We start from the raw sequence: 18,488 nt of genomic DNA, 5'->3' as shown, positions 1-18,488 counted from the left end.
TGGCCTGCGAGGTGGAATGGGGCTGAATGCTGTGGTCTGTGTGGCACGGTGGGGTGATGAGTGACAACCACAGGCTTGGTGTGTAAGCACTGATGGCTGTGCTGCCCTTGTAGAGCTGGAGAGCCAGGAGGAGCTGGATAAAAAGAGAGTCTGCCGCATCATCACCACCGACTTCCCTCTCTACTTTGTGGTCATGTCCCGGATTTGCCAGGACTGCGATATGATTGGCCCTGAGGGAGGGTGTTTGAAAAGCACACTGGTGCCCATGGTACAGGCCACCTTCCCAGATGCTGCTGTCACCAAAAGAGTGAGGCTGGCCCTGCAGGTGAGCCTCAGAGAGCCTGGCCCGAGGCCCAGACATACTTCTGCAATCAGGGGTGGGCAGCAAGCCCAGGCTGTGCCCCAGCCTGTGCCCCAGCCTGGGAAAAAACCATCCCTGATGCCCATCCTTGTGCTACCCACAGGCACAGCCTGTGCCTGATGAGTTGGTGACTAAGCTGCTGGGGAATCAAGCGACCTTCAGCCCCATTGTCACAGTGGAGCCACGACGGAGGAAGTTCCACCGCCCCATTGGCCTCCGGATCCCACTGCCACCATCCTGGAAGGACAATCCCCGAGACAGTGGTGAGGGTGACACCACCAGCCTACGTCTGCTCTGCAGTGTGATCGGTGAGGCTACAGGCATGCTCTCCATGGGGATGGGCTGGGCTGCCTCAGGGGGATGCAGCTCCAAGGAGCTCAGTAAAGGGCACAGCTGTGGAGAAACCAAATGCCTAGGGGATGCAGATCCCGGGCTTATGGAAAGACAGTATGCTTACCCATGCTTTCTGCTGCAGGAGGGACAGCCCAAGCCCAGTGGGAAGACATAACAGGCACCACAAAGCTAGTCTATGAAAATGAGTGTGCTAACTTTACCACCAATGTGTCTGCCAGGTGAGTCCTGGGCAAAAGTGTGCCCATCTGAGGATATCTGGTGCTCCTTGGGCCTTGCTACAGCCTTTGCCAGGAGAAGACCCTTACCCCTGGTGCTGTGCTGCCCTATTCCTACATGTAGGGTGGTTTCCTCTAGCTTTGAGACCCCCATGCTGCCTGAGCACACTTCAGGAAACAGTTGTGACAGCTGGGTGTACAGAAGGAAGGAGGCCATTATTTGTACTTGGCTGGGTCCCCATCCAAGATGGGGCTGCACCTGTGTCCAGAATTCTTGGGGCTTCCTTTCCAGTTGGCTGTTGAGGGGGCTGGGGGCAGCTGGCTGGTGCCACCGCCCAGCAGCACCCTGACCCAGATCTCCTGCAGGTTCTGGCTGGCTGACTGCCCACGCACAGCTGAGGCTGTGCATTTTGCCACCATGCTCTACAAGGAGCTGACAGCCGTGCCCTACATGGCCAAATTTGTGGTGTTTGCCAAGATGAACGATGCACGAGAAGGCCGGCTGCGCTGCTACTGCATGACTGATGACAAGGTGGACAAGACTTTAGAGCAGCATGAGAACTTCACTGAGGTGGCCCGCAGCAGGGACATTGAGGTTTGTCCCCAGCAGCACATGTGGAGGGCAGCAGGGAGAGGGAGAACAAAGTGATGGGAGACTGATACCAGTGGAAGGGCCTGGCCCTGGCCTGGCTAGGAGAGTACCTGCCCTGTCCAGCAGCAAGAGAAGCAGCTCTGCACAGGGTCTGAGCATATCTTCTTCTCCTGGCCAGGTGGTAGAGGGAATGCCTTTGCACGTCGAACTCTCAGGGAACCTGGTGCCTGTCAAGAAGGCTGCTCAGCCCCGCACCTTCCTCTTCCAGTCCTTCCGGGAGAATCGTCTTGTCATTCCCATCAAGGTAATGTCAGGGTACAAGACAGAGCAAACAGTTAGGGCCCTTGGCTTGGGCCAAGCCACCTAACTGGGCTCTGGCACTCAGGTCCGGGACAGCAGCCGGGAAGCCAGTGGCTCCTTGTCTTTCTTGCGCAAGGCTATGAAATATGAGGACCTCCAGCATGTACTCTGCCACCTGAACATCAGCATACCACCCTGCACCAAGGTCAGTGTAGGGTCTTTGGCAGTCTGGTAGGGAGCAGTGAGGGCCCATCCCTTCCCCAAATGCAGGGGACAGCCCATGCTGTCAGCTTTCTTCACCTGCTCCATGTGGCCATGTCATGCCACTCAGGAGGTGAAGGAGAAGCAGTCATGTCAGGGCAGAGCTGCTGCCCTCTTTGCAAGCTGTTGACCTCTTGGTTTGTCACCACTTTTACAGGGGAGTGGCAGTGATGAGCGAAGGAGGACACTAACACCATTGTCTCTGCGGGAGCGATACAGCATTCTAAGTGAGACCAGTTTTGGTATGCAGCCTGCTGGGAGCATTCCAGCCCACTCACTACCTGCACTTGGGGTGCCCAAGCCAATGGAAAGCTGGGATGATCCTGTCCTACTTGCACTCACAGCAACTTCCCTTTCCCTGAAGGTTCCCTTGGTCCTGCCTGCAGGGCAGTGCTGTGCCTGTGGGTCTGTGTGACCCCCATGGCAAGCCCCCCATTCCCCTCACCACTCTGGTGCAGGGCCCTGTGCAGCTGAACTGTGACTCCCTCTTCTCCTTCAGGCTCTCTGAGCAGCACAGACAAGGCAGACCAGAAGATGGTTGACATAGCAGAGCAACTGGGTCTCAGCTGGGCCGGTGAGTCCACACCTGACAGTTCTGAGGATGCACAAGAGTCCTCGGAAAGCTGACACTTAGGGAGGCTGGAAGTGTGCTGCCAGGTGTAGTGTCTGCTTTGCAGTGCACCTCTGCTGTGAGCATTCCAGGACACTGAAGTGAACCTTCCCGTGGCTGTGCACATATTCACACTCATGGGTACCAGGCTAGGCCTTTGTTATGGGTTGTTCATATTGCTGCTGTTTGTTGCAGCCACACATGCAGCGGCAGAGCCCACACTTTTAGCATGAGACCCTCCTGTGTTAGTCATAGCCAGCCTGAGCAGGGGAGCTTCAACCCCTGCCCCAGCTCCTGTTCCTACATGTTCTGCTGTGTTTAGTTTTTTGTAACAGAGGGTCTCTCTACTGGTCCTGGCTGAGCCATTCACAGCATCGCTAGCCTTGTGGGGTGCACCAGAAGGTGTGATACTGACATAGTGTCTTCCCCAGAGCTGGCACGTGAGCTGCAGTTTGGGGTGGATGACATCAACAGGATACGTGTGGAGAACCCCAACTCCCTTCTGGAGCAGAGCATAGCCTTACTCAACCTCTGGGCCAGCCGTGAGGGCAAGAATGTCAAGAGTGAGTAGTTGTGATGCCCTTTGACAGTACAGAGGTGGCAGGGCTAGCTATGGGCTAGCTGTGCAGAGCAGTATGTGCATCTTCAAGGATCACTGGCTGGCTGTACAGTGGTTCATGCATATCTGCCTTCCCTGCCCACCTGGAGGGTGTCTGGGGCATGGCTGTGTCTCCCCAGGTGACTAGTTTGCTGACAGCATCTTCCCCCTGCAGTTGAGAACCTGTACACGGCACTGAGGAACATCGACCGCAGCGAGATTGTCAACATGCTGGAGGGCTCTGGTCGGCAGAGCCGCAGCCTGAAGGGAAGCTGGCGCTACACAGACAGAGACTACTCCCTCTCACCATCCCAGATGAATGGTGAGCCCCAGCTTCGGGCAGGGAATGCAGGAGGACCCTGGGAGCACAGTCTGTGCAGAGATTGGGGCTGGTGTCTTGCCTGAACTAGGTTGCACCCACTGAGAACTGAGTGGCCACAAGGCATTTCTGACATATGTGGCCTCTTCACTGGGGTTTATGCTGCAGAAAGCTTGGCTCTGCCATACTGCTTTCTCAGAAACTCTCCAGGTGGGATTGATATGTGTTCCTTATCCCAGTGTGAGAGGTGTCTCAGGCTGTGCAAGCTGATCAGTGGCCAGGAAGCTCACTGAGTCCTGGCTGTACAGCTGTGGTGGTGTGCCTGGGCTGGGTCCCAGGCAGAGTGGGCCTGGATGTGGGGACACAGCCACAGTCAGCTGTGGGATATGCTGCTGGGAGCCAGCACAGGGGCAGGGCTTTTTGCTGCTACAGCCCTGCACTGTGGCTCAGGCCCTGCAGCGCTGGCTCATCGCTCTCTCCCTCTCTGTCTCTCCCTTTGTTCTGTTTTCTCAAACATGCCACCTAGTGCTGCCAGGTGCGGGCACTCCTGTGGGTCACTTCTTTTCATCTTTCTCCTCTGAGCTCATCCTGGCCTCTCCTCTCATCTTCCACTGCCTGTCTCCACTGTCTCCACCTCAGCTAAGCCCTCTGAGAGCTGCATCCTGCTCCAGTGACTGCATGTCATCAGGGACTGCCCCTCTTACAGCTGTCATGCTTTCAGGCAGCCATCCCAGGCCTTCTTCTCCTGCACAGTCCCATGCTCCTTCCCTCGCTGGCACTGCACTGCATGCTCCTGGCCAGGCACCTGGGTGCCCATGGGTGAGGTGCCCTTTCTGTGCCAAGGGTCCCAGCTGTGCCCTGTGCCTTGGCTGTGGCTGGCATTCCCGAGCTGCTAGGGGAGCTGAATGGGTTCACTGCTGATTTCCAGGGGTGAAAAAATGGCTCAAAGCTGAAAAGGGCTGAGCAAAGCCATCTGCATGGGTGGGAGTGCCTGGCTTGGTTGTAGTTTATATGGATGTGCCTGAGCTGTGCACATGGCCCTGGGCAATGAGACATAACGATGGCTTGTAGCCCTGGAGACACCAGTGGGGTTGTAAGGCTCTGGCCACCTTCTGCAGGGCCTTGGGGTTGCATGGCATGTTCTGAGGCCATCCTTCTCTGCTCGTGGTACTTCCAACCCACTCCTCTCTGCCCTAGCTGCCTTCTGCAGGGCCTTGGGGGTTGCATGGCATGTTCTGGGGCCATCCTTCTCTGCTCGTGATACTTCCAACCCGCTCCTCTGTGCTGTGGAGAGTGTTTGGCTTTGAGAGTTGGTGCCTGCCAGACTTGACTACTTGAACTCCAGGCTAACAGCCACCCAGCTGATGCTGGATGGGGGCTGTGGGCAGGGACCAGGGGGTCTGATGGAGCAGGGAAGCAAAGAGGACACTGTGTCCTGCACTGTGGATGGAGAATCATGTGAATACCAGGCCAGTCCTCATCACAGAGGGGAGGCAGCTCAGGACCTGCCCAAACCAGCCCCAGGATTTGAAGGGAGGCATGGCAGCATTTGCAGGGACCATGTGAAAGCAGCTGCTGCTGTGAGCACAGCCCTGCTCAGCCTGGCCACAGGGGGCTGTGGCATGACCATTGCTGTCCTTGGGGCTGTCATAGTCCCAGAAGCTGTTTCCCTTTTGCCCTACTGTGCTTGTGCGTGCGAGAGGTGGCTGCTGGACATGATGCCTCTGTCTGCCCATATAGGTTACGCTTCGCTGCAGGACGAGCTGCTGTCCCCTGCCTCCCTGCATTACACACTGCCATCCCCGCTGCGTGCCGACCAGTACTGGAATGAGGTGGCCATCATGGATGCTATCCCCATGGCTGCCACTGAGCAGGATGCCCTGATGGAGATGTCCGACATGCAGGTGTGGTCCTCGGGGCTCACCCCCTCGCTGGTGACTGCTGAGGACTCCTCTCTGGAGTGCAGCAAGGCTGAGGACTCGGATGCCACAAGCGAAGGCCGGTTCCCAGGGCAACTTCTAGCAGATGCTCATGGCCCAGACCATATGGGCTCTATGGACCTGGTTGAGGATGACACAGTGGACTCAGATGCCATGAATGGCCTGATTGACCTTCTAGAGCAGGAGGAGGGGCAGAGGCCAGAGGGGAAGATACCATCTGGTGATCATCAACCAGGGACTGGGGAGCAGGACCCGGAGAGTGAAGTCTCTTTTGTTTCAGTTCAGGAGAAGGTGCAAGCCAGGATCATGACATCACCTACCTTTAGCCATGATGTGGAGAAGAGTGCAGACAGGTACTGCAGCCTGGGGCACCAGGGTGACTGTGGTAGGGGAGCACAACTGCTTTGCCAGCTACTGCCCTGTGCTGGGCCAGCTGCAATAATGTTCCTGCTTTGCTTGCTTCCCTGCTGGTCTCTAGCTCTGGAGCCCAGGCATCTGCAGTACATAGAACGATGGTTGGGCCGAGCGCCGAGCGCCTTTCTGGCAATGCTCTGAAGGGCTCCTTGCAGAGCACCTGGAAGAGACCCCAGTCAGCCAGGCCCTGCATGTAGGTTGTACTTACGAGAGCTAACCCTAACCTAGGCTGCCTCCTCCCACATTCCCAATGGCACTGGACCCACGAAGTCCCTGGTAGCGCCCAGAAATCCTCCCCAGCATTAGACCACATTAGAGTTAGTTAGACCACACTAGACCATGAGAGCACAGCATGCTCTTGCCTCAGACCCTGGCCACCAAGCTGTGAGGCTGTGGGATGGGCAGGGAGCATGGCATAGAGGTGGCCTGTGCCTTTTGTGCATCTGTGTGTTTTGTGCTGCTTCTGCCAGGCGCCCAGCAGTGCCATGAGCTGGGGAGTGGAGCCAGCACCTGTGGGGTGTAGGCTGCACTGGTGTGCCTGCCGGAGCTCGGCTGGCGCTCAGGGTGCAGCACTCCGTGCAAAGCTGACTGCCTCTCTCTCTCTGTCTCTCTCTCCCTATCCCTGTCCCTCTCTGGTGCCCAGGCTGAGGGACTGGAATGCAGAAGGCTCCTTTATCTCCTGCCTACAGGACCTGACAGCGGGCTCCTGGCAGGAGGGAGTCACCCGAAGGCTGCTCCCAACGCACTCCACAGCCTCTGGGGCACAGGGCCAGGAGCAAGAGCAGGTCCTGGTGCCAGCCATGGAGCTGATGCGGATCAGCTCTGCAGAGGACAGCGACTGGCAGCCTCAGCACCCCACAGGCGGCTGGCAGGAGGAGGCCGACAGCCGCTTCTTTGGGCAGGTGAGGGTAGGAGCAGGGGAGTCAGCCCTGCAGGAAGTGGCGACCCTATGGACAGCCTTTTCTGGAGCCTGCTGCAAGGCCCATCAGGCAGACCAGGTGCTAGCTCCTCAACTCTCCTGGCATACTTCATGCCCCTTGGGGTGCCTCTCAGCCCAGAATAACCTGCTGTGCTTGATACCTGAGCTCTTGCTCTCCATTTATAACCCAGTCACCCTCCCAGACTTGTTCCTTATTGAGTATCTGCCCTGGCTGCCAGCCCAACAGCCTGCTGGAGCCAGAAATAGAGTTGGTCTAGGGGCCAGGCTGGGTGGTGGGCTTGATGCCACGGTCACACAGAGCCAGCAGGTACAAGGTGAGGGCAAGCACCACCATTCCGGCAGCACGGCCGTGCTTGGAGGTGGCTGTTCAGCTCTGCCGTGTGTGTTACCTGAGTCACGTGTGACTCCAGTGACATTCCAAAGGCCTGGCTTTTGCCCAGGGCTTCATCTGTCCTGTGACGGAGACTGCACGCTACCCTCCCACCGTAGTCAGGGGGACAGGCTGTTGGGTAATCTGACAGAGAAGAGGGACGGAGCGGTCCCAGTCCCGGCCACATGACTTGGAGCGAAGCTGTGACTGCAAAGCCCCACCTGCCCGCTCCCTTCTCGCCGCCCAGAGCCAGCAGAGCTGCGGCAGCTGAGGTTACAGCAGCTCCCCCAGAGCCGGGCTCTGCGCGGGCAGCTGCAGGGCCCGGAGCATGGCTGAGCGCTGACCGCGGCTGGGGCCGCGCACTCGTGCAGCTGCGGTGCCGAGGCAGGATGTGGGCTTTCCTGGCCCAGCTGCTGATCGCGCTGGTGCTTCTGGCCTTCTTCCTGGTCAGCTGCCAGAACGTCATGCACATCGTCAGGGGCTCTGTCCGCTTCCTGCTCAAACACGCCCATCGTGAGCTGGACAAGGAGCTCGGGGAGAGCCCGGGGCTGTCGGATGACGAGGAGGCTCTCTCCTCCAGAGTCGTCCGCCGGCGCGTCCTCCTGAAGGTAACGAGCGGGCGAGCTGAGAGACCGGCCCCAGGGCAGACGGAGAGGAAAGCAGTGACGGGTCAGGGCAGGGTGGGACACGGAGGCTGTGGGGTGCATGTCAGGTGTATTGTTCTGCCTGGTGAACAACTCCCCTCACCGCCCTCACGTGCCCTGATCTCCCTCCTGTTCCTGCAGGGGAATGAAGCCCTTCATCTCCCTGGAGAGCAGGTGACTGAGCAGCAGTTCACAGATGATCAAGGCAATATCATCACCAAGAAGGTGAGTGATCAGCGGCAGGATATGGGTACGGTCATGCCGCAGCCTTTCTCTTCTCCCCTCTGCCCCTGTAGCCCGGGGCCCATGTAGGGCATTCGTGTCCCGCTGTCTTCGGTTACAGTCACGGCACTTCTCCAGCTCATGGGACAGAGACTGCACACCACGTGCAGTTTAGGACCAGACTGGGTGAGGAGGGAGTCATGGTGCCCTGGAGCTCGCTGTGACACCCAGCTGTGTGGGTCTCCACAGATCATCCGGAAGGTGGTGCGTCAGCTGGGCCCTGGTGACATGGGTGACAGGCAGGAGCAGGAGGAGCTGATTCTGGAGGGCTCACTACAGGAGCCCCAAGACCTGGAGGCAGAGGATGACCACTTCATGAAATACTCCATCTTGCACCGGGATGGTCTGGGCACCAAGGTACATTGTGGCTCATAGCCCTGCCTTGCAGGCAGCCCTGGGCCAGCACCCAGGACTTTCAGTACTTTGGCAGTGCTCTCAGGATTTGGGTCAATGTAACCCTCTGTCCTTTCTTCTGCCCTGCACTCCTTTCCTGTTTCCTCTCTAAGACTTGTAAGGCAAATCTTGCCGACTGCACCAGTCTTCTTGCTTGGTGTTTTCTGCCTGCCAACTGACTCTGCCTTTCCCTTTCCTGTCCTTTTCTCTATGTCTGTCTGTTCTCCTGGGTGATATCCTGCTTCCTGCCCCTTCGGCTTCCTCAGGAGGAGGTGCGAGTGCGTGTCCCAAAACCAGAGGTCTCTGGGGGCAGGATGGGGGCTCAGATAGTGAAACGAGCCAGCCTGAAAAGGGGGAAGCAGTGACCCCTCAAATGGCCTCTTTTGAGGTAACCCTACCTTTGCTCTTCCTTCTGTCCTGGCTCTCCATGCTGCTGCCTGCACTGAGCTGCTAGTCATGCATTCTCCTGGGGAAAGTGTGGTGGGGCAGTGCCCAGCTCTTGGCCTGCAGAGAGGGTTTGCTGTGCTACAGCAAAAGCCTGAAGGTGGGCAGAAGTGTTCCCCTGCTGATAACCTGCTCCTGGGAACTGTGGACATAGGGAGCCCTCGTCTGCAATGATGCTCCAGCCAGCTGTGTGCACAGCACCCCACTGCAGCCACAGTGCCAAGGGCTGCTGCCACAGTGACAGCACATGGGTGCTCGGGGTGACGGTCCCCAGTGACAGGGTCACAGAGTTGTTACTCCAGGTTATGCTGGGCTACAGACAGAGGGATGGTCTTTGTCCAAGTCACTCTAGGGACTAGATTGCATTTGCATGGGGCCTGAGCAGAACTACCCCCTTCATGCATGAGCACTAACTGTGCAGTGTTGTGGCAGATGAGACCAGCCCTTGGAGCTGGTGCTTTGGTGTCCCCCTTCCCAAGATGTGCAGCTTGAGCACTGGTAGAGCTGTGGGTCGGGTGAAGGATGTCCCAGTTCTGTGGGGTTGTGGCCTACTGCCTCTGCTCACAGCACTGTTGTGGGAGATACAGCTGCTGCCTCTTCCAGCCATGTAGAGGAAAGCATTGAGGTCTGCTGAAGCCAGGATGGGGGCAGGCCTTGGCAGGGTGCTGCTGGGGAATGTCTGGGCAGTAGGGATGCAGGAGTGGCAGGTGCAGGAACATGGCACTTGTAGGGGCTGATAACAGGGCACCTGCCTTTGACCTAGGATCTTCATTGATCCTCACTGAGGCCAGAATGGCCCCTTAAGTCTTGTGCATTCCCTGATCCCCCTGCCTTCCCTGTAGGGTGGGACTAGGCCACGTTGAAAGCAGGGTGCTTGGCACAGCACACTTGAGCCTAGATGCATCATTTTTCTCTGCACACTCACTGCTGGGCTGACAGGGAAGCACTGGGGGAAGGTGTTGCATGAGTGCTCCCCAGCTGCCTGGCACTGCCTCCTGGCAGGAGGCTGCCAAACAGGGGCAGTTGGACCTCTGGCCTCTGTTATATGTGCGTAACTCACTCTGTCTTCCCTCTCCCTTCTCTCTCCACTCTGTTAGTGAGCTTTCTGGGGGTGTATGAAAATCAAGAGGCTTATGCTTGCAGGCACATTTTCATGCAGACTCTGTCCCACTCTGCCTGCCCCACTTCCCAGACTGTCCCTGACTCTGCCTTTCTCTGGGGCACAGTTCCTGTTGCTTTGCTTTTGCAGTTTTCCATTGTGTGGAAGTGATCCTGGGTGTGCACTGGGGAAGGTCTTCCTCACTGCTGGGAGAGTGGGGTGCAGTCAGTCATCCTAGCTGAGGTGAGGGGCTCAAGGCTGGCCTCCATCTCAGATCCTAGAGCAGCCCTCCCTGCTCCTTTCCAGTGCCATGCTGCAGTTGGTGCAGCTCAGCCATTGCTTGCTGCTCTGTGCAGATGGAGCAGCACCACCAGTACCATCCATGTCATTGCTTCTAGTTCCAGGCCTGCCACTTAGTGGTGCTCTGTCACTGTCCGACACCCCCCAAAACTTGTCTTATGGTTGCCTGGCAGCATGGGTGCATGTAGGACAAGCACAGTGTACAGAAGGGACTTCCCATGTACCTGGCTGCCCTCACCATTTATCCTGGATGTGCCACCATGAATGCCTGGTAACCCCATTTCTGTGTCTCTCTGTGTCTCTCCAGGATCACACCTCAACACCAAACCACTGAACTTCACACACGTTCTGACACATACCTGAGAAGAGAGGAGAGCAGAGAGTGGAGGGGAGCAGGGCTGGCTGTACATGTTCCTATAGGCTAATGGCATGATTTCTGTATGAGATATACTTACCGTCCTATCCGCATGACTGACTGACTGCAAGACGCATGAGCTACAGTACTTAAAACAGATGAGGGGCCTCCATCCTTGCCCCACTGCTGCCAGGAGCCCAGAGACAGCACCACACACCAGGGGCATGCTCTCAGCTCCTTTGGGAGGCAAGAGCTGGAGTAAAAGAAAATGAGAGGGAAAGAGATTCCACCTCCATGTGATTGTGTGTGTAGATGCGTCCCCACATCTGTGCTCCAGCTGCAAGAGGAAAGCTGGGACAGCATGGCACTGCTCACCATGGAAGGAGAGGTGCTTGCCCCCCCCCGCCCTGCAAATGCCTGTGCTGTCTCTGCTGGACTTGCTTCTCATCCCTCCCTGTGAGTGTTAGGTTTTGGGGAGGACAGCAGTGGCCAGAGGGTGCAAGGGGAGGCTGCAGGGAGCACAGCTGCAGGGCAGAGGGACTGGCGCAAGGCTGTCCTTCCTCTCCCCAGCACGTGCAAAGTCTCCTGTCAGGGCAGAGCTCTGGGCTGAGCACTGAGCTCATTGCTTATGTTGAAAGTGTAAACTGTACAGCAATCAGCCTTGTGTATATGAACCAATAAATACTATGCAAACCCCTAGGGACACTCTAGCAGTATGTACAAAGCACTGACAGCTCTGCTCTCATATACCTCTTCAGGCTGCAGGATGGGCAAAGCCTTTGGAATATGTGAGCAGCTCTGCTGAATGGAGCAGGAAGGCTATAGGAGTGAGAGGCCAGCAGCCTGGCCCTGTCCTGTGCCCCTCTGCCTGAGCCTGGCCCCTTCCTGGCCTGAAGAGGGAGGGTCTAGAAGTGCAGTCCCATGGTCCAGCCCCAGTTTGTGTTGGCTCCAGCTGGGTTGAAGCTGTAGACCTGTGTTGAGGTGCTTGGGGCCCAGGGAGGATGTGAGAGAGGGCAGGAGGTGCTTGTGCCACACATGGGGTTGTGCCTAGCTCTACTCAGCACAATATCTGCTCAGGAGATGAGCCAGGAGCTAGCAATAGCCAGCAGCTGTGCAATACGCACCCCAGGCAAGGGCTTTGCAGGGACCCTGGCCTCCCTGCAAGAGGGGTTAATAGCCCTGGATACTGACTCTCCCGGGACCAAACCCAGAGACATGGGAGCTGCTGCCCCAGTGGCTGCATTTTCTCCACATGGAATCTGCTATGGCAACAGCCTGAGCCCTGGGGGCTGGGGCAGCCTCAGCCTGGCTGCTCTGGCAGGAGAGCCATGCTGGGCAGAGCTGCCCAGGCAGCTCAGAGTTGTGCAGGACATTTAACCTATTGCGATACTTGACCCCAGGAGCATAGGGGGAAGGTAGTGGCACTTGTCCCAGTTCCCTGACCCTGTCTGATGTGGGGACCTGGCCTTTGTAGCAGTGATGTGGGGACACCCCTGCTCTTTCTCCTGGAAGTGGCCATGGACCTGCTTTGCAGAGTCTGAGTTTGTTCTCTGTGGCCAGTTGGAGAACAGGGGCCCCTCCAGCTTCAGGCTGGTGGCTTCAGGCTGATGGTGGCCTTGGCAGGGCAGCCCTACCTTTCAGTGGCTGCACATCTGCTGGGAGAGCCCCTGGCTGCCCTGCAGCTAAGAAGAAGCCTCGCTGCAGCGAAGCAACTGACCCAGCTTAGCCTTGGAGAGCAAAGCAGTCCCCTCCCCACCCCAAAGTTGAGCCATAGAGGCACAGACTCTCCATCCATCACCCTTGCTGCGTACAATAACCTCCCTAGACCCACTGCAACAGCTGACTCCGTAGCATCACCCTAGAGTTGTGTGTGGGTCCAGTGCTTTGGCCTTGTGTATGCCGTAGGGAATGTGCTGTGCTGCAACCGTGCCAGGCACCTGCAGTGACATTGCTTCGCGCTCAGATTGCTTGTAGGGCTGGTAGGGGGAGGCTGCACCCAACATTGAGCCTAGAGAATGCTGCAGTCTGCACACTAGAAGCTTTTTAGAAGTTTTAAAAATTACTTTTATTTTCTTTTTTTAATTGTTATGAAAACAAGCCTTTTGGATCTCCCTGTCTTAGGCCCTGATGTATAGATCATTTCCCTGTACACCAGCTATCAGACTATGAATTAATAAATAAATCAACACAAACAGTATCTCGTCTCTGCTTTTCCAAAGGTGTGGAAGACGGAGGCACCGGGGCCGAGTCTCTTGCCGGGAGGGCGGGGGCGGCCGTGTGCTCTGCCATTCCCGGAGCAGCTAAAGGCAGCGGGAGCGTGCGCACCCCCGAGGGGCTGCGGCGGCCTCTCCCGGGGTGGGCCACAGGGGAAGCGTCCGTGCCGCTGCTGCCCCACCGCTGCGGGGGCTGTCCTGGGGGCAGCGGCGCTCCTGAGTCCCGAGAGGCCCAGCCGAGGGCAGCGGCCCGACCGGCGCAGTCCCCGGGCTCCGACCCTGGATCCCGTCCATCCCTACCCGTCCCTTCCCATGCCATCCCATCCCGACCCATTCCCGTGTCGTGCTGTGTTCCGTCCCGTCCCGTCCCGTCCCATTCCATCCCGACCCATTCCCGTGCCGTGTTCCGTCCCGTCCCGTCCCGTCCCATTCCATCCCGACCCATTCCCGTGCCGTGTTCCGTCCCGTCCCATTCCATCCCGACCCATTCCCGTGCCGTGTTCCGTCCCATTCCATCCCGACCCATTCCCGTGTCCGTCCCTGCCGCCGCCGCCGCCGCCGCCGCCGCCGCCGCCGGTGTTCAAAGCGCAATTTGTCTAGGCCGGACCAATCGCGCGCTGCCGCTGAGGCGCAGCCACTGGCGGCCGCGGCCGCCGAGGCCTGACCAATAGGCGCGCCGCCCGCAGCCGCCCGGCCAATGGGCGCGCGTTATTCTAATATCCCCGTCTTTATCAGAGAAGTGTTGGCGCTGCCCTAGCCCAAGTTGAGGGTCCGGGGCCGGAGGCGCCGCGAGGTCACCGGGCGCTTCCCGGGCTGCCCGCGCCCCGGCCCCGCTGGGATCTCGCTGCCAGCCAGGCGCCCACGGGCCAGGGCGCACTCTGGGGCTCTGTAGCCCCCAGGCCGGCGGTAATGGGCCAGCCATCGCACCTCCGGGGTTCCGGGCTCTGAGGGCCGCCTCGGTGCTAGAGCCATGGATGCCAACCTGCCAGGCACCTTTCTGCTCAACGGCCCCTCGCTGGGCCCCTTCCCCGAGGCCAAGGCACCGGTTTGCCAGTATTCAGTGCAGAGCTCCTTCTACAAGCTGGGACCCCCCGGACTGGGTGCCCAGCTGGCTGCTGGCACCCCCCACGGCATCTCGGACATCCTTGGCCGGCCCGCGGCGACGCCGAACAGCAGTCTCCTCCCTGGCTACCCGCACGCGGGCGGATTTAACGGACTGAGCTCCCCGGGCGTCTATTACGGGCCCCAGGTGGGCGCCCTCCCCAAGGCTGGTGGCGAGTACCTGCCGCGGGGACGGAGCTGCTGGGCGGAGGCGGCCCCGGAGTGGCGGGGCGGCCGGCAGTGCGGCGGCCGTAAGTACCGTGGGCTCGGAGCGGCCGGGTGTTGGCTGGGTGGTTGGGTGCCGCAGGTGACAGGCACCTTGCTGAGTCCTGAGCCATCGGCACTAGGGCAAGGGCATGGGGCAGGCTGTCTTTTCCATTGCCCTGCACGAGGCCCAGCTGGTTGGCTAGCAGGCTCGCCCAGGACAGTGGGAAGGACCCCAGTGCCGGAGCTGCTGGACCTAAAACGGTCACAGAACTTTTTGGCTCAAGGTCAGGGGCAGCTCTAATTACAAATACCAATTCTTTGCCCCCAGGCAGCCACAGCTGGCGAGGACAGGCAGAGCCCTCTGATTCACAAGATCTCCCTGTCTCTCAAACAGCCTCACTGAGGGTCAGTGCCTGGTTAGTTCATGGCAGAGACAGGCAGGACAGCCAGCCTCGGAGCCCCAGGCTGGCAGCACTGCCTTCCTGGTGGTGAGCTGTCCTGGGAATTCCAGAGCATGTTGCTGCTGTCCCAGAGGGTAGGTGGGATGGGTGCATCCGCTGTCCCATGGGAAGCCCCAGGAGGCTGTGCGCAGCTGCTTAGAACCTGCAGCTCTGGTTCCCTTCACCTCTTTGCAGGTGATGATTTTGGAGCAAATGGGTTAGGCAGTTTGGCCATCTGCTCCTGACACAGCTAGGAGCCAATGACCAGCTATGCCTGTCTTCTGTCATGCATCCTGCAAGGTGTGGGACATGGGAGTACAGTGTTCCCAGTGCTGCATGGCTCTGGGGTCAAGCAGTGTTAATAGCAACCCTTACCCTCTCAGCACAACCACTTAGCACTGTCCTTGATCAGGAGGTGCCTGCCCTGGCTCTTGCTCTGTGGGACCTCCACAGTGGGCAGCTCAGCCCTCCTGGGATGGGGCTGAAGCCCTGAAGCAGGAATACAGTTTTAATTTGGAGAGGAGCAGGTGTGGAGGGACTCTTTGGTTACTGAGGGCTGGTGAGTGTGGACAAAGGGAGAGATGTCCAGAGTCGTGGGCTGCCAAGGGCTCACCCACTTCTGTCTTCCTCTCCTGTAGCCCCTTCTCACTTGGCTGACAGCATCCACAAGAAGAAGCACACACGCCCAACCTTCACAGGACACCAGATCTTTGCTCTGGAGAAGACGTTTGAACAGACCAAGTACCTGGCGGGTCCGGAAAGGGCACGGCTGGCCTATTCTCTTGGCATGACTGAGTCCCAAGTGAAGGTGAGTAGTGGTTCCTGTGTGGCACGGGGTGCACAGCATGTTGGCTGCTAACTGAGCTGGGCCCATGGGGCAACAGGTCTGGTTCCAGAACCGACGGACCAAATGGAGGAAGAAGAGTGCCCTGGAGCCCTCCTCATCCTCGCAGCGGGCGGGGGGCTCTGGCGGAGAGCGGGCGGCCTCTGAGACCGAGGACGACGAGTACAACAAGCCCCTGGACCCAGACTCGGATGATGAGAAGATCCGGCTGCTGCTGAGGAAGCACCGTGCAGCCTTCTCAATGCTGGGCTTGGGCACGCACAGCGGCTGAGCAGCAGCACGGCCGGGCCCTCTGCGCCGGGGGCGACTGGCCCAGCCACCGCATCCTGCCGGGGGTGACTCCCCTCCCCAGCAGGTGCCCGGCTGTTGGGATGGGTGGCTGTCAGCTGGATGGGTAGCGTGGCTCACAGCGCTGGGAGCAGCACATGGGGTAGTGTCAGGTGCAGCCATGTTATTGGCATTGATGAAATAAAGGTCCCAGTCAAGTCCCAGCACTTGTTTTGTGGGCATGTGGTCCAGGGTGGCCTTGTGAGGCTGGGCTAGAGAGGGGCTGGGTATAGGATGTATGGGTAGGGTCTGCATGCCAGGCAGGGGAAGGGGCCATACTGTGGTGCTGCATGTGGGACAGGATGTGCCCACAGAAGCAGGGGAGCCCTGGAGATTTTACCAAGGTTTTCTCTGGCTTGGGTGTGTACCAGCAGCAAGAGCTGCTGGTTCAAAAGTCACTCACTGGGGCCTCTTATTGGAAGCTCTTAGCAGCAAATAAATATCATTTATCTTAACAATGTGAGTGAGAGCCCATTCACCTGTCGGGGCTGCAGGATTGATGTGGCATCAATAGCCCCAGCGTGTTTGCCTGCCAACCTGTTGGGTCCCCCCCTGCTCTGTGCTGCACCGCTGTGCAATGGGGGTTGCACACACAGACGTGTGTGTGCACATGGGTCTGCACACTCCCTGTTCTGACTCCCCGTGGCTCACCAGTGGCATGCCAGCTGCGGGTGCTGCTCAGGGCCAGCTCTCCTTACCTGTTTAGGATGCCAAAGGAGCTCCAGCTGGCACAGGCAACAGCACTGGAGTCTGGACAAGCTTGGCAGTTGTTCAGCCAAGAGCCAGCTAAGTGCCAGCCAGGTGTGAGCAAACACGTGGGCTGTGTCTTGGAAGGAAATCGATAGCAGATAAGGTGCTGCCGGCCCATCAGGCACTGATTAGCAGCATGGCACAGGCACGGGAGGGATAGGGAATGGGGCTGGTGAAGGGATGCCGCTCCCTGCGGCTGCAGGCAACCTGCAACGGGCTGGTGGCTGAGTCCCTGCTTGGGACAGCTGAAGGTCCTGAACGACTGGGACCTTTCAGTGGCCCTGAGCACCAGGCTTGGGGGGCTGCAGATCATCACTGTACACCCTGCCAAGGCCCATGCTTGGCTTAAAGCCCTCTTCAATCTCTGACTGGACTATGGGCACTTTGCAAGGAGACCTGACTGCTCAGTGCCACTTTTCCAGAGCTTAGGGGACTCCTGTCCCTGCATAGCACCCTGTCCAGCCTCTGCAGTGAGCATGGGGCTTGTAATGCTCCCCCTTCAGCCTTGCAGTCCCTCCACTGCCGCCATGGGGCAGATGCTGGGCCCGGACAGAGCAATGGACCCTTTGCAAGGATGGGGGATGGCAGGGTCCAAGGGAGCGTGGTGCATGGGGCTGGTGGCAGGGCCGGAAGAGACACATCACTGTCTGGACAGAGCCAGCGCTCAGCAGGAGCAGGTTCCACATGGTGGGAGAAGTGAGGAGCTGCTGGTGGGATATTTTTTTAACATTTTCTAAGCTGCCCAGCTTGGCTGACAATTTTTAATGTACTAACTGCCTGGTCCAGTGAGCTGATTAATTGGTGCTGTGGCGATCAATACAAAACAGAAAATTAAAACAATTTTAAAGTGATTAAGTAGTTTAACACCTGTCTGATGCCATGTCAAGGCTGGGAGACAAATAAAGCAGGTGGCAAAGGGCCTGCTGTAGGCAGGGAGAGTGACAAATGGCTGCTGCAGCCTGGCTGCCCTGTGCATCCCCACATTGAGACAGGACCCCAAACAGTGCTGATCTATGCAGGGCCCCAGCCCAGTAGGCAGGACTGACCCCCTCTCCTCCATGTGCTGCCCACCATGGCTCCCACTTTCCCACTGACCACTTGGTGCTGCAGCAGAGTGGTGCCCCATCAGCGCTGGGGTCTCGATAGGAGCAGTTAGCAGCAGCTCTGCCCACCCTGTGCCTGGTGCCAGGCAGCCTCAGGCTGTGCGGGCAGAGCTGGGAGGCAGCCGCACCGGGGGTGCAGCACAGGCAGGCCAGCCTGGCAGGCAGATGGATGGCAGCTCCGCTTCAATTCTGCATCGCTTTTCTCCCAGACAAACCCCGTCAGATTTTCATAAATCAAAGCGCCACACTGTTTAATAAAAATTTATTGACTTACAAGTGATTATTTATCAAAAGGCCATTAATAGCAGCTCTGGGAATGATGTGCTACTGGGTGGTGCGTGGAGACTAATAGCAAATCAATGCCAGCATCCGGGCAGAATGCATATGAGGGCTCCTGGCCCCAGTGGGGTGCACGGCTGCTGCAGCTGGAGCTAGCAGCCCCTACCCCATGGGCCGCCCAGTGCTCCCCCCTGGTTATTTATCGCTTACGAATGAAATGATCGATACTTTTAATCTAGAGCTAAATTTATTAACTTTCTCATCGGAAAGAGACATATTGACTGGGGGCATGGGGTGGGAGAGCCAAGGAAAGATGGATGTGTGCCTCCTAACCTGTCCAGCCAGCTCCTTGCTGTGTGGACCATCCTGAATGCTTGCTGGGGATGGTGCCCAAGCAGAGCAGGGTGGCTGGACATCCTGCAAAGCTGAGGAA

General features: G+C 58.3%; 2 protein-coding genes across 16 annotated transcripts in view; both read left to right on the top strand.

The window, feature by feature from the left end:
• Window positions 1-12,983, top strand: part of ANK1 (ankyrin 1) — a 59,602-nt gene extending 46,619 nt beyond the window's left edge. For 12 of the 15 annotated variants that reach the window (XM_077789265.1, XM_077789266.1, XM_021535909.3 and 9 more), the window contains 16 exons: window positions 114-325; window positions 465-669; window positions 837-933; window positions 1,297-1,525; window positions 1,701-1,826; window positions 1,908-2,027; window positions 2,241-2,325; window positions 2,583-2,657; window positions 3,125-3,256; window positions 3,467-3,613; window positions 5,351-5,903; window positions 6,608-6,866; window positions 8,060-8,143; window positions 8,390-8,557; window positions 8,860-8,981; window positions 10,744-12,983. In XM_077789265.1, coding sequence (XP_077645391.1) covers window positions 114-325; window positions 465-669; window positions 837-933; window positions 1,297-1,525; window positions 1,701-1,826; window positions 1,908-2,027; window positions 2,241-2,325; window positions 2,583-2,657; window positions 3,125-3,256; window positions 3,467-3,613; window positions 5,351-5,903; window positions 6,608-6,866; window positions 8,060-8,143; window positions 8,390-8,557; window positions 8,860-8,958 — 2,591 coding nt within the window. In that variant the 3' untranslated portion in view covers window positions 8,959-8,981; window positions 10,744-12,983. Of the gene's footprint in view, window positions 1-113; window positions 326-464; window positions 670-836; window positions 934-1,296; window positions 1,526-1,700; window positions 1,827-1,907; window positions 2,028-2,240; window positions 2,326-2,582; window positions 2,658-3,124; window positions 3,257-3,466; window positions 3,614-5,350; window positions 5,904-6,607; window positions 6,867-7,468; window positions 7,883-8,059; window positions 8,144-8,389; window positions 8,558-8,859; window positions 8,982-10,743 lie in introns of those variants that run through there. The other 3 variants (XM_077789268.1, XM_077789272.1, XM_021535915.2) reach the window with 3 other exon arrangements.
• A 739-nt stretch (window positions 12,984-13,722) lies between these two features.
• On the top strand, window positions 13,723-16,328 carry NKX6-3 (NK6 homeobox 3). The gene is made up of 3 exons (XM_021535874.3): window positions 13,723-14,356; window positions 15,391-15,560; window positions 15,637-16,328. Exons 1-3 carry the CDS (start codon window positions 13,975-13,977, stop codon window positions 15,865-15,867), a joined length of 783 nt encoding a protein of 260 aa, XP_021391549.1. The 5' UTR covers window positions 13,723-13,974; the 3' UTR covers window positions 15,868-16,328.
• The last annotated feature ends 2,160 nt before the right edge of the window (window positions 16,329-18,488 follow it).

Source organism: Lonchura striata, chromosome 32 (assembly GCF_046129695.1).
Source record: "Lonchura striata isolate bLonStr1 chromosome 32, bLonStr1.mat, whole genome shotgun sequence".
NCBI classification, from domain to species: Eukaryota; Metazoa; Chordata; class Aves; order Passeriformes; family Estrildidae; genus Lonchura; species Lonchura striata.
The sequence above is the reverse complement of the archived record's forward strand: the minus strand, read 5'-3'. Positions and strand labels throughout refer to the sequence as shown.

Coding starts and splice junctions, on each gene's coding strand:
- NKX6-3 (XM_021535874.3), top strand. CDS start 13,975: ATGGATGCCAACCTGCCAGGCACCTTTCTGCTCAACGGCCCCTCGCTG. Junction 14,357..15,390: donor CGGCCGGCAGTGCGGCGGCC/GTAAGTACCGTG, acceptor CCTCTCCTGTAG/CCCCTTCTCACTTGGCTGAC. Junction 15,561..15,636: donor TGACTGAGTCCCAAGTGAAG/GTGAGTAGTGGT, acceptor ATGGGGCAACAG/GTCTGGTTCCAGAACCGACG.